At 36.2% G+C, this 13,444-nt stretch overlaps 1 protein-coding gene across 1 annotated transcript in view; it reads right to left on the bottom strand.

Annotated features, from left to right (window-relative positions):
* SNTG2 (syntrophin, gamma 2) overlaps positions 1-13,444 on the bottom strand; it is a 191,425-nt gene that overhangs the window by 66,656 nt on the left and 111,325 nt on the right. The window contains exon 9 of the mRNA XM_014956761.1: positions 5,528-5,655. Coding sequence (XP_014812247.1) covers positions 5,528-5,655 — 128 coding nt within the window. The remainder of the gene's footprint in view (positions 1-5,527; positions 5,656-13,444) is intronic.

Raw genomic sequence — 13,444 nt, 5'->3', positions numbered from 1 at the left:
CTTTTATCAGATTTTAAATCCTCTGCCACTCTCTCCCAGCCTATGGCTCCATATGTTTGATTGTGATATCTTTCATGTATGTACTACTTCTTCTTACCCTCATGTTCAACATAATCATTATGGAAAACCGTGAGCAAATACTCATTCAGGTTTTTTTTGTAACTAGGAGAGATTGTGTTTAACTCCTATATCTTTCTCAAAATGTTTTATTCAATTTCTCACTTTCCAATTTATTTATCTAATTAAAGGCATATGGTTAACTCACTGAAATGTTAGAATGGAAAACAGAACCCTTCAGAAAGATTGTTAAGAAACAAGTGAGCCAATTAAAAAACCAACCGAACAAAAAACTCCATTTAAAAAAAAATAACAGCGTACTCTGCAGTAATTGCAATGGCCAGAATAGCAAGAAATAGAAAATAACACCTAAATCTAATTAAGTTGTTTTCTAATTGGGATCATAGGTACACGGGCTCATAGCCACTGAATTGCTTCCAGACCACTCATTGCTTCAACTTAATTTCCATCTTCCAAATAAGCAAATTTTTTTTCAGTCTCTAAACTCAAAATGTTTGAGAGGTTATAGCTATTGTACCCACGCTTAAAGCTCCAGTCAATACACCAAATAAAAATAACTATACAGTACTTTGAGCATCTACTGTAAGGACTGAAAATACTCATCTACACATTTTTCCAAATTAGAATTTAGACATTGCATAGGAAAAATGAAAGACAATGAGTGAAATACTTTCTCCATCTTCTATTACATTATCTTTACTTTTCTATCTTAGAAATAAAACCACCCCAAACTATGCCATGAACTACAAATTAATTTGCGTGAGACTTGCTGATCTCATTATTTCTGTTAACTTACATCACATTTAACGACCTAGTCTATCCTCAACAGTCAAAAAATGTTTCTATTACCAGCTAGCAATTAAGAGTATTCACGGGAACGGAGTTCTCACAGTATATATTACGTTAGCTCTAACAGAAAAAAATGACATTGATGGATGGTGAAACATGTAGAATGACAGAAGTACTGGTGCTATATTATAAAGGCAAGTGAATAAAAAAAGCTACTGAATTAATAACTAATCAAGAAGACTAATTGGCATGCTGCATAGAAATACTCAGACTCCAATCATATCAACAATATGAAATACACTAATTAAAGGTGATTTCAGTAGTTAATACAATGTTTCTCTTCCATGTTCATACCTTCTAAAGATATTACTGGTAAGATTCTGTGCTGAGAAGGACATCTAGTACATTTTTTATCTTTTCTTTAAAATATTCTGGGGGATTTTTGGTTTGGTTTTTTTTGCGTGATATGGACAAACACACTTCACAGTCCCATTCTATGGTATTTTCATTCATACTTCTTCATGTGTAAGGAAGGAAAAAAAATATATCCCATTGTCTCTTGTTTCTGTTACTATCTATGGTGCTGAACAAATCTAAATTATATGAAAAATATACTCTTGTGTCATTAAGTCACTAGTCTTAAGACTTCGGGGAGGAAAAAACAAACGTAAAGTGATGAAAAGTCAAAGGTAACTCCTTTCTCTTATAAAGAAAAAAGAATAACAATCAAACAGATATAGGTGCTCCTGGCCATCTCAGTTACTGGAATACTCAATTTAAATTGAAAAGTTTAACCACAAACAAAGTAAAAATCTGGTTAGATTAGACTAGATTTGATTTAAACCATATTAAAAGAATACTGCAGTCAAAGAGAGAACTCTAGCTATGTAACACGTTTCTAATTGAAAAATAGCAAAATATTGAGCACATTGCTTACATGCCATACATTGTCATACTCTATATCTTTTAAAGTAAAAGCAACATGAAGGTCTCCTTCAGTAACTTATCAGACTCTGATCAACCTTACGACCAACTATCTTTTTGGTTTTTGTTGCTCCTAAGGTTGTCTGAAAGTCAGAGCTTATTTACACCACCAGAAAAGGCATGTTGAAAATATGAAATGATCATGAATATAATGGAGAAGAAAAGTGAATGAGGTCTGAGGGGCCATCCAGACTGGCTGACAGCAGCTTACCATGTCAAAACAGCATAAAGAGCTGAACTTCCAGGCACTATACATAAAATATACAATAGTGTATATTGAAACAATCAGTCTGTGATTGATTTTAGTAAAAAAATATGCTAAGTCTGCTGTAACCAAACGCAAGAATTTCACAGGTGAAAAAGCTGGTTTTCTGTCAGGGAAAAGGAGGATTGAGGAAAGCAGAGTGTACGTTACCTTTGAGTGGATAAACGGCAAAATAATCATACAGGCTTCAATATCCTTTCCCAAGCCATAACATTTTGCATAGTTAGAAGGGAATGTCAGAAGCCAAAGAGATGTAGACCATTTTGGTGGAAAGAACAATACAGACTTCTGAATTTAATTCAGGTAGGAAGCAGGGGAAAAGGCCTTTCATACAGTCCATCTAGCTGAAGAGAAGGCACACAGCTACATACGTGAAACTACAGAAGATAGCGCCTATACTTCAACAACACAGACTTAAAAAGTAACCTGGCTGTCTTGGTGCCAGTGCACCTTCTGAAGACCAACTGAGATAACTGAGAGGATAATATATCATGAAGAACTGTGACAAAACAAAGTTATGACAAAAATGAGGGAGACAAACAGTTACAAGGATGACATATAGACTCACAGGCTGATTTAATACTGAAAAAGCAGGCATGCTGTCTACCAAAATATGCAGATAGATTCCAAGTAAATATTCAGAGAACAGTTAAACTAGCAAATTAGTCATCAGGATCCATGATACATTCAGGGGAATTGTTGTGTACTCATTCAAATGACTTCAGCTTGATGGCTGAAATTGGAAAGGGAGTGGAGATGTGTAGATATGACTGAAAGGAGGATTGTTATCTAGACTGATGTCACCATTTATACTTGTGATTGCCTGCAGGTTTTATTTCATGCATTTGATTTTAGAGAGCAATTACTGAAAAAAAAAATGTTGGAATTCACGTTTATATGAACATGGGGAAACGTAAAAGAAAGGATACAAGTGGGATACCAGCAAGAATATGTATCTATATTTCAGAGGAGGAGGGCATAAAAGAAGAGCAATCTGGTATCCCCCAGTCAAAAATCAACACCTTTAGGAAGAACACGGGAAACACCTCATCCACAGTTAATCTCAAGGTGGTATTCCTTCAATGCTCATACAGATATTCTTGTTGGTTTACCAAAACAAACAAGGAGCATTTAGAAGAACTAAAGTATCAGGGGATGGTGGCAGGCTTTATGAAAAAAATTTATCCTCCTTTTGAGAGTTCATAAAAAAAAGGAAAAAAATCACCAGTAATAAAGGAGTGCTGTGCGTACAAAATGTATATGGGAGAAAGATGTTTCAAAAGAGAATATGTCTTTCCAAGACTGAAAGCACTAAGCTTCTTAAACTTAAAATATATCTGCAATGTGTTGATCTGGCAGCTAAGCATCCACACTCCCACTACCCCCCCTCCCTCTCCAGCAGAACAAGGAGAATAAGATGAGTCAGAAAACTTTTGGGTTGAAATAAAGATAGTTTGATAAGCACAGGGAAGAGGGGGACAACAACCCAATCCACAACAAAAACAAATGATGCAAAGGCAACCTCATCATTTCCCACAAGCGCGATGATGCCCAGCCGGTCTCCAGGCAATGGCTAGCTCTCCCTTACCCCCTCTCCTCAGTTTTTATTGCTGAACATGTTACATGCTATGGACTATCCCTTTGGTCAATTTGGGTCAGCTGCCCAGGTTGTATCCGCTCCCAACTTCTTGCTGTTGTGAAAGCACTGCTCAGCAATAACCAAAACACTGGTGTGTTATTAACATTGTTTTACTCATAAACCAAAACACAGCACCATATGGGCTGTTATGAACCATGTCAGCCAGACCCAGTACAATATCAGAAGGTGCTTTATTTCAGTGAATCCTCAAAATGCAAGCGCTACTGCTTTGGGAATCTCTTGGGATTGCTCCATCTGATGCACAGTGTGCACAGAATAAGAGTGAAACTGCTTTAAACTATCAGGTTGTTAACTGAACTCAGAGGTTTAAATGTTCCTTCTTTCACTTATCGTTTGAATTTAAGAACATTGATAAGTTGATGATGAGTTGGTCTAAATGTGAACATACGAATTTGTTCACTTAATTCACAGGAGAGCTTCTAAGCTTCAAATGATTGAAAGCCTGTGACAGATTGGGAAGGGTCGGACAAGATGAACTGGTCAGTCGAAGTAGGAAGGAAGAAAGTGGTGGAGGAAGTTATGAGTGACTAAATAAAATGGAAGTAAGAGTTCAGACAAAGACTGTGGAAGAATCTAAAACTTTCCCAGACATTTTATTATTATTCACCTGTGATGCTTTAATACCAAGTCTGGGAGAAGAAATGTCAACTGATTTAGGAGACTAACTGCTCTAAATTAAAAGCAGCGTAACTGTCCTACTAGAAAAATAATGGTTTTCAGGTGATTTTCAGGAAACAGGTAACAAATCTGGCATAGATCAAGAAAGGTATACCCGTGAAACAGGTAACAAATCTGGCATAGATCAAGATGGATATCTTGATATCTGGTACCTCCTGGTAGCAGATGAACTGCATAGTTGATGCTTCAACAGGTATTCTAATTACCTTATTAACAAGAATAGAATAGAATAGAATATTTTCAGTTGGAAGTAAAAAAATATAGGGCAACCCATAAAGAAAATGAAAAATAACAATAGTGAATGAGCTCCTGTTCTCATACATACGGAGAACTGTGAACTACTTGGCCACAACTACTGGTAGATTTGAGGCAGTCCTACCACACATAGTGGTGTGCAGAAAAAAGCTGATACATGCTGGGATGTGTTAAACCTTTCTCAAGCACATTATTTATTGAAACTTTACTAAACTTCCCTTTCACTTTCATCTGTCCTGAACAGACGAGAACCTCTGACATCCTCTTCAACAGTTACTTTTATGAACCATTACTTTGGTGTCTGAGATGCAAAATGATCCTACAATCAAAAATACAGTATTTTGTACCATGTACTTTGTGAAAATCTTTTGTTAATATGAGTTTCTATATGAAAATGATATGCAGCATAGTCATGATGATTGTACACTGTGTTATAATTTGTAAAGAAAAAGGAGCATTAATTGATAATATTAGAATTTGGGAATATGGAAGTATTCTAGGAGATGAAGTGCAGTACCAGAAAAATTAATTCAAGTAATGCCAAGCTTAACCTCTGTACTAGCTACTAATGCTAACTGAATTCCCAAGATAAAACAGATTATAGAGACATATTTGTAGGAACCATATTTATTGTCTGTTTTTACTTCATCTTTGGAAATCACTGTGCATGCCACTGATCTCAGGAGAAGATGGACTGCATAGATTTTTAATAGGAAGAGACTTTCGTGTCTCCAAAGAATTCTTATATAGCCAACACTCCACAGCAAAATATTACGTACAGCTAGCTAACCCAGTGCTTCCCCTTTTAGATTACAAACCTTAATTTATCTGTTCCAGCTTTATACCTCGAGATTCGAGCCATTGACAGAGGAACTGATAAGGTGTCTAGCCAGCGCTTCTCGTATTTTGGTTCATTAGCTATAGGTGAAGAAGGTGATGATGGAGCCTGTACAGAATAAATGAGAATCAGTAAGTGCAGTTTATCAGATTATATAGTGAAAAAAACATGAATATGCATCTCTGGCTCTACTTGTCTCAGAAGTGAATAATCATAGCAATAAAACTATTCAAGAAACTCGGGATTTAGTAGAGAAATAAAAAGAAGCATTCATGTAAAAAGGAACGCTATTTTGTTATTATGTTTGTGACTTAATTTCAGTATTGCCTTAAAGATATTTATATTTTTGTTTACATTTATATCTGACAATAAAAAGGAAGCAGTTTTTAGTCATCAATGTCCTGAATTTTCTCTAAATGCAACATAAAATACATTTTCGGTTTAAATTAATTTGGTCTGTACTCTTCTACATGTGTCAAACAATCAGAGAAAATGACACAAATAATATCTAATGTAAAGACTACATTAGAGAATATTGGTTTCTTATTTGTGCATTGTGACTTTTATCCATAATAGTATTTAATAGTAGATTTCTGTGTTATCACGATCCATATACAGGCTGATGAATTTTCAAGTGTTATCTTTGAAGTTTTCCTTCAGGTGCTTCTACTGGAAATGCAAGATTGTTGACATTATCTAAGCAGTAAGGGATGTCCAGATCTCAGAATACTGAAAATATGAAGTTTTACAGTCTACTCATTTCATGTAACTAAAGCATAAAACAGAAAATAACATTAAATCAAAGGTGTGCAAATGCAAATTAAACTAGGGGAATTAGCCTGGATATATAGCTTTTGATAAAGGGGTCAACTCAAACCTAACCTAAAGTTTATATACACTGTTCAGCCTGCTCATATATGTTAGCATCTTATATATCACAAGTAAATATTGCGTGAAGGCACCAAGAGTAAAACAAGCTAAGAAGAAAACATTCATGAAATTTTAAAAGTTGTTACTGAACCAGTACCACAGTAACATTCAGGAAACTTCAGAAAGATATACATCCTAGTTGTTACACACTTACAGATTATGCAGTTTTTTCCTAGTGAAATAATATCCAGAGGTTTACATCATTGTATCAATGACTGAAAGTACAGAACTAGGCCAAAATTTTCAGAAAAACGAGCTTTGTTTGGAAATGATTTCAAAATAGTGTTTACAGGCAAAAAATCAATTTAATTAGAAAAATATTAGAAAACGCTGGAAACCACTGCTTAGTGTACCAATTCAGATTTATGACCATGACTATGAGCAAAAAAAAATGCCTATTAAATAAACAATAGAACAATCTAGGATTTCTCATAGAAGGCATAAAAATGATAAACTTAAAAGTTTTTACTGGTCCTTGTATCTCCACACTACCATGGCACCTGAGAATTTTACACTTTTGTAAAGATAGCACTACTACTTACAGCGAGGAAGCTGAGAAGGATTCAGAGTCATTGATATTTAGGTCAAAGTTAGGCATTTGTTCTGTCTCTGAATAAAAAATATTTTTCTCAGGTTGTACAAAGAACTTTCCAGTAGAGAAGGGATTTGAAAGCTGGTTCTTTTTACACGAGCTGTGAATATGCACGGAGTATACGTAGAAAAGAAAATTAACCACAGAATGACCCAACATTAGCTCTGTTATGCCCAGGTGTTCAAAAACCATAAAATTTACTCAAAATAAAAAGCACTCTGGGAATCGTTCTCTTTTTCTTGCTTATAAGGATTTAGGTTAATATTCCCCCCACCCCTAAAACTCACTCTTACAGTCAACAAGGGCTGTTCTTTCTATTTACTACTTTAAATAAATCAAAATAGTGAGTTTCACGTTCTAACAGGACAACTGAGAGTTAGTGACTGAGGGACACTTTTCTAGTAAATGAAAAAATTGTAATTAAATTGCCAGACTTAGTAACACTAAAGAATCTTTTAGACTGCAATCTCTTTGGGGAAAGGAATTTCATTTAAAGTATTTGCAATCCCTAGAACAATCCAGCTTTCATTTGACTGAGATCTCCTGGTGTTGTTGCAGTATGCATATTTCATACTCAAGTCCATAGGCTAACTCTATTTCATAGAATTATCCCCCAAAGGCTAAGGTGTCTCCAAAGCTTAGTATATATTTAATAATTACATCATGAAGAATCTGATGCATATTTTAGAATCCTGTACAAATTAAAATAATTGACAGAACCACATGCAATCTGCAGTTGAAAATGATCAACATTATCTAATATGCCTGTCTGGAAACTGAAATGTCTAAGAATAAAGAACAAGGTAGCTTATTACAGTCAAACATAAATGCTTGAATATGATCACTGAATTTAAATCCAAGAATCAGAAAATAAAGGAACATAAAAATTCCTGAAGCACCTTAACCTGTTGTTTCCATTTCTCAACCCTCAAGATACAGAAAACATTTAGTGAATTTAAATATAAACACCTGTATTTTTCTTGTGAACTGTACTTTTTTTAGTAGGCTGTTATATAAGAATATTCAGTAATGTTCTATGCAATTTGACAGCATCTTTCAGCAAAAAAACCCACGAGTGGGTCACTCTTTCAATTTAATGTTTCCATTTGGCCCCTTACACTTCAATCAAATGCTTTAGTAGGATATCAGGATAAAGAAAAAAACCAACAAAACACTATCTCAAGTAAAGATCAGAATTTTAGAAAATCTACATCATAGCTATTGATTAGATTCATGATTTGAAAGAGAAACAATAGGCAAAACCACTTGGTCAAAATTTATTCTCAAAGTTATGCTAATACATTATAGAAACATTCCTGCCAAAATGCTAATCTGTTACAAGGGATGTAAACTCTTCAGGTGGCTTCTCCAGACAATTTAAAAGCTATAATATTTGAAAAACACACTAGAAAGAGCAATTCTCCCCCCAGTTCTGGACTACTTACACCTGCAGAAACCCTACTGCATGATCTGAACATTAACCACCAAGAACAGAGAAAGGATACGAAAGAGTCAAACCAGTCCAAGTTTCAAATGTCTGTTTCTTACTAAGCTGTATTATACAAACCAGTTTAAGATAGAGCAGAAAGTTGGACTGACCCCTCTTTATCTTCTTAAGGACAAAAGAGGGCATAAGACCATTGCACAGAAAAAATACTATTATAGGACCAGCAGTTCATTTTGTTCAGTTTGCCCTATAATCTATTAACACTTTAATCCGAGACAAATCCTTTGATGTATCCCATAAACACACGAATAAAAATAACAAACTGAGGAAGAAGCAAGTCAATGCAATTTTTGCAAACAGAGGTCACGCCTCACAAATCTTTTAGAGTTGGCCAAAACTGTTAATTAATATGAGAGAACCAATTGCTAAGACATACTTGGGTTTCCAAAAACCTTTTGCCTCTCACAAAAGGTTCTTAACACAATTAAATAATTAGCTAAAATATAGCAAGCAAAACACAGCAGCTAAGAAACAGTATTGCCTGTGGAGGGGCACTATCAGTCAACTCCCACAGTTACTTATGCCGTTCATCATATTAATTAATGATCTGGAAAAGATGGTGAACACCACACTGATCAAGTTTATTATGCACAAGTAACAAAGAATGCTAAAAAGAAAACCAAACTTCTAACAGCTGCGGAAGCAGCTCATGATACTGAATGACTGAGAGACAAAAGGACTGCTGAAAAACACAGTAGATAAATGTATAGTAATGCACAGGAGAAAAGATAATATTAACTTTCCCCATATTGTAATGAGATACGAACAGGCAATCAGCACTCAAAAATAAGACCTTGCTCCTGTGGGAAAAGCAGATGTTGAGTTGAAAGGTATGGAACAGTTTCCATGCAAATAATTAAGTAAACCAAAAATTCATTAGACTGGAAAAGAAGCAGCTGAGGGAATTGTATGATAAAGGTACATAAAAGCATAAGCAACAGAGAAAGCAATTAGGAAACAGTAGTTTACTTGCCCTTTACATATAAGAAGCAAGGGTATCAATCAGAGGTAAAATACAGTAGGGTAAAACCAAAGAATTGTATACATATATAACAAACTGCGCCACAGGAAGCCCCTATGCCAGAAATTATTGGAGGAGCAGGAAATACACACTATAAATCATTCTCTAGATTTCCTCTGTTCTTGTATTCTCTTGAGGGCATCTGCTGGGGACAAATTATTTGGCTAGATGGTCCTTTGGTCTGACCCAGTGTACTGAGATGGCTGACCTTCAAGCCTTCTGTCTACTTAACAGCTGCTGCTGCTCATGTTGAAAACTCTCCACACTGTTCCTCCAAAACATATAAAAATCTGGCTGTTTAGAGATCATCTCTGCAATCACAGCTTTTATCCTCTGGTTCATTTCATACCTTTGCCTCTGTGCTGAGACCGCCAACAATGCTGCCAATTAATGCCAATTTGTTTGTAACACCTGTCCATTAAGAAATGGACTGAACACAAAAATCTCATTTTTGACAGAACACTGAACAAGACTCAGGTTTTGATGAGACATAATCACTACCCACCTGGGACAGCTGTGTACTGTTGACCTGGAGGAGGGTCTGGTTCTGTATCCCATTAGCAATCATTGACCTATGAAGGACAATGTAGGCAAGTGCTTTGTTGCTTTTTTAAACAACTATATAACAACTCATTATGGAGCAACCAAGTCTTCCGCTAAGTAGAACGAGTCCAGAAAATCCTCCACTAAGTGAGAGACCTAATCAGACATGTCTCTATAATTAAGTTTCCACTAAGAACACAGGAAGGTGGGCAAAAGATCAGAGCTGGCTGAGACTGTCAATTTTTAATGATAACTGGTACAGTTTATTCTTATGAGACTAAACTAATTACCATCAATGATTTCTTTCCTTGAAAGAAGTTACCTTCTTTCTTTGCTATCACAATGCCTTGCTGTTGACACCAGCACTGAGAAATACAGAGGACAGGAGAACTTCTGAGAGAATATCTGAGCTTTCGACTGCAAACGTAATGAGTGCAAATGGTTTCAGAAAAGACTTATTTGTGTTCTATAAGACTTTGATTTTCTATCAGTTTATTTTTTCCATCAGTTTAATTTTTGCAGTTACTTGCTAAATTGCATGTCTGAGGGTTTCAAAATATTGGCAAGATATACACTCATAAACCTAAGTTTCAGTGAATTTAATTCGATTTATATGACTTAATAAATTTAATTAATTGCTATTTTGGTGAAGGTTGAAAAGTAAAACAATCTAGAAGGAACAAAAGGTTAGCAATTGTGACCCCATCTACAAGAAGGGCTAGAAAGAGGATCTGGGGAACTCCAGGCCTGACAGCCTGACATCAGTGCTAGGGAAGGTTATGGGGCAGATCATCTTGAGTGTCATCACATGGCAGGTATGATATTAAATCCATTTCACTCCTGAATGGAGCTAAATCCTGTTGGCAGCTGGTCAGAACTGGTATCCTCCCAGGCTCAGTACTGGGGCCAGTTCTGTTTAATATCTTTATCAATGACGTGGACGAGGGAATTGAGTGCAATGTCAGTAATGTCTGTAGATGACACCATTGGGAGTGTTGGTCTGCTTGAGGGTAGGAAGGATCTACAGAGGGATCGGGACAGGCTGGATTGATGGGCTGAGGTCAATGGTATGAGGTTCAACAAGGCCAAGTGCCAGGTCCTCCACTTGGGTCACAACAACCCCATGCAACACTACAGGCTTGGGGAAGAGTGGCTGGAGAGGGGCCTGGCAGAAAAGGACCTGGGGGTGTTGGTTGGCAGCCAGTGCCCTCAAGTTCTGCCAGGACAGGTTTAGATTGGATATTAGGAAAAATTTCTTCACTGAAAGGGTTGTCAAGCACCGGAACAGGCTGCCCAGGGAAGTGGTTGAGTCACTGGAGATATTTAAAAGACATATAGATCTGGTGCTTACTAACTTTCTTGCATCTTTTAGTGCAAACTGGAGTGCATCGTGTCAAAACTCCATTACAAAAAGTACTACAGCATATCAAAAGAAAGCCCTTAATCTAACATGCTTTTCAAAGTAGGCAGATCTGTCTTACCACTATTCTGGAGGAAGAGAATGAGAGCTGTAGAATTTCTTGCAACAGCACCAGGAACCATTCAACGCACTGTGAATCGGATGAGCTCTCTCTATAGCTTTCAGTCAGGTCTGTGACTGAAATACATCTATACATTGTATATACATATATTATATATATATAGGCAAGATTAGTTTTCAATGGACCAATGAACTGATCTGACCAATATATGGCTGAGCATTTGCTCATACGTATGCCAGGGACAGACAGGAGACAGAAGCTGTAGACAGGTTGGAGAAGAAAACACGGCTGCTCCATCTAGCAGTAAAAGAGTATTACATTACCTTACTTTAATCACTGAACAAGACAATTAACAACTGTTCAGTGGGGAGCAGAGACATAAGTGAAACTCTTGTGATGCCCAGCTGAAGGAACACTTTATTGAGATATCTACGGTAAATAGGAGTCAATTAGAGAGTTTGACTTGTTTCAGAATTCAGAGGGATTTAATGACGATATCAAAATACCTGTGCATTCCTTTGATGCAGCATCAATTCAGCAGAGGGTCTGTGTTTGTTTATTTTTAATGGAATTCTTAGATGCAGGTGCACAATGATGTGACAGCTTTAAGAAGACAGTAATTATCTGGTAAAGTATGCATCAGCAAATCATTTAATAGATAAAGGTTTCTATACAGGAAACAAGCTCTTCCAGACGAAGTAACAATTTGGACAAGTAATTTGATGTCTTTAAAATTCAGTGAAAGCAGCAACTTTTAATTATACTACATTATTTTAATTGATAGATGTTGTTTAATTAAATGGGAGGACAGTGAAACAGCATGTGAAACAAGGATACTATCCCTCCCTTTCTATCACTGAAAAGGAACACTGTTCTAATTCTAACTCTGCACCGCACGCGTGCTTTTGAAATTTAATGACTGCTCTTGAAGACATTTAATGCTTTTTAATTAACGGATGATTTTGCAGACACTGAGCACCTATGCGTGGTGTTTGCATGGAGAGGCTGTTTAGCAGGACATGTTAGGAACTTACACTGCCCTATTCACTGTAGTAGCCATGCATTTAAATCAATGTGATTACTATTCCACCAGTGAGGAAAAAATGACAAACCTTTCCATTATATAAGTTTCTCTAGAAGTGATTTACAATGGAAATATTAATGAATATTTCATTAGAGCTGTGCTGCTAGGTGTTATTACATTATTATTTTTTTAATAAACCAATAAGGTATAAGCCTGACTAATATATTTTTAAAGAATACACATGGACTATTTGACAGAATCTTGCACCTCTTTCTTTAATTTGTTTCCCTCGGGCTAGTATGTAACTGGTTCTGGAGTAACCTCAACAACCTCGCCTGGAACACCTTCCCAGATATATTCTTCCTTTGGGGGCATGGGCCAGGGGGCAGAGTAGTCTATTTTAAATCTCAGCACAAAAGCAGGAAGTAATTATGACTCTTCTGAAACAATAACAGCAGTCAGAAGTCAAAACCCAACATTAAAGGTATATAAGGAAAAGAACAAAACAAAATATAATGTTGAGATTATTATGGTGTTGCAAGTTACTGTTTTACTTGGCATATTAGTTCTACTGCGATCCTGCTGCACCTTTTTACTGAAAGACAAATAACAAAGCCAGATTCCTTTATCTGACGCTTCTTGGTCTTTGATTTCTTTCCCAGTGACAATAGACTTAGATATAGGCTAGCCCCAGTTTAAAAACTGAACCTGCCGCCTTTGACAGTGTGCAAATATCAGATTAATTTTCAGTGGTTTAAATGAGCACTTTTAAAACTAGTATTAGATGTCATAAAGCAGC

Source organism: Calidris pugnax, unplaced genomic scaffold (assembly GCF_001431845.1).
Source record: "Calidris pugnax isolate Ruff unplaced genomic scaffold, ASM143184v1 scaffold171, whole genome shotgun sequence".
Lineage (NCBI taxonomy): Eukaryota > Metazoa > Chordata > Aves > Charadriiformes > Scolopacidae > Calidris > Calidris pugnax.
This window is presented reverse-complemented; position numbering and strand designations above follow the sequence as displayed.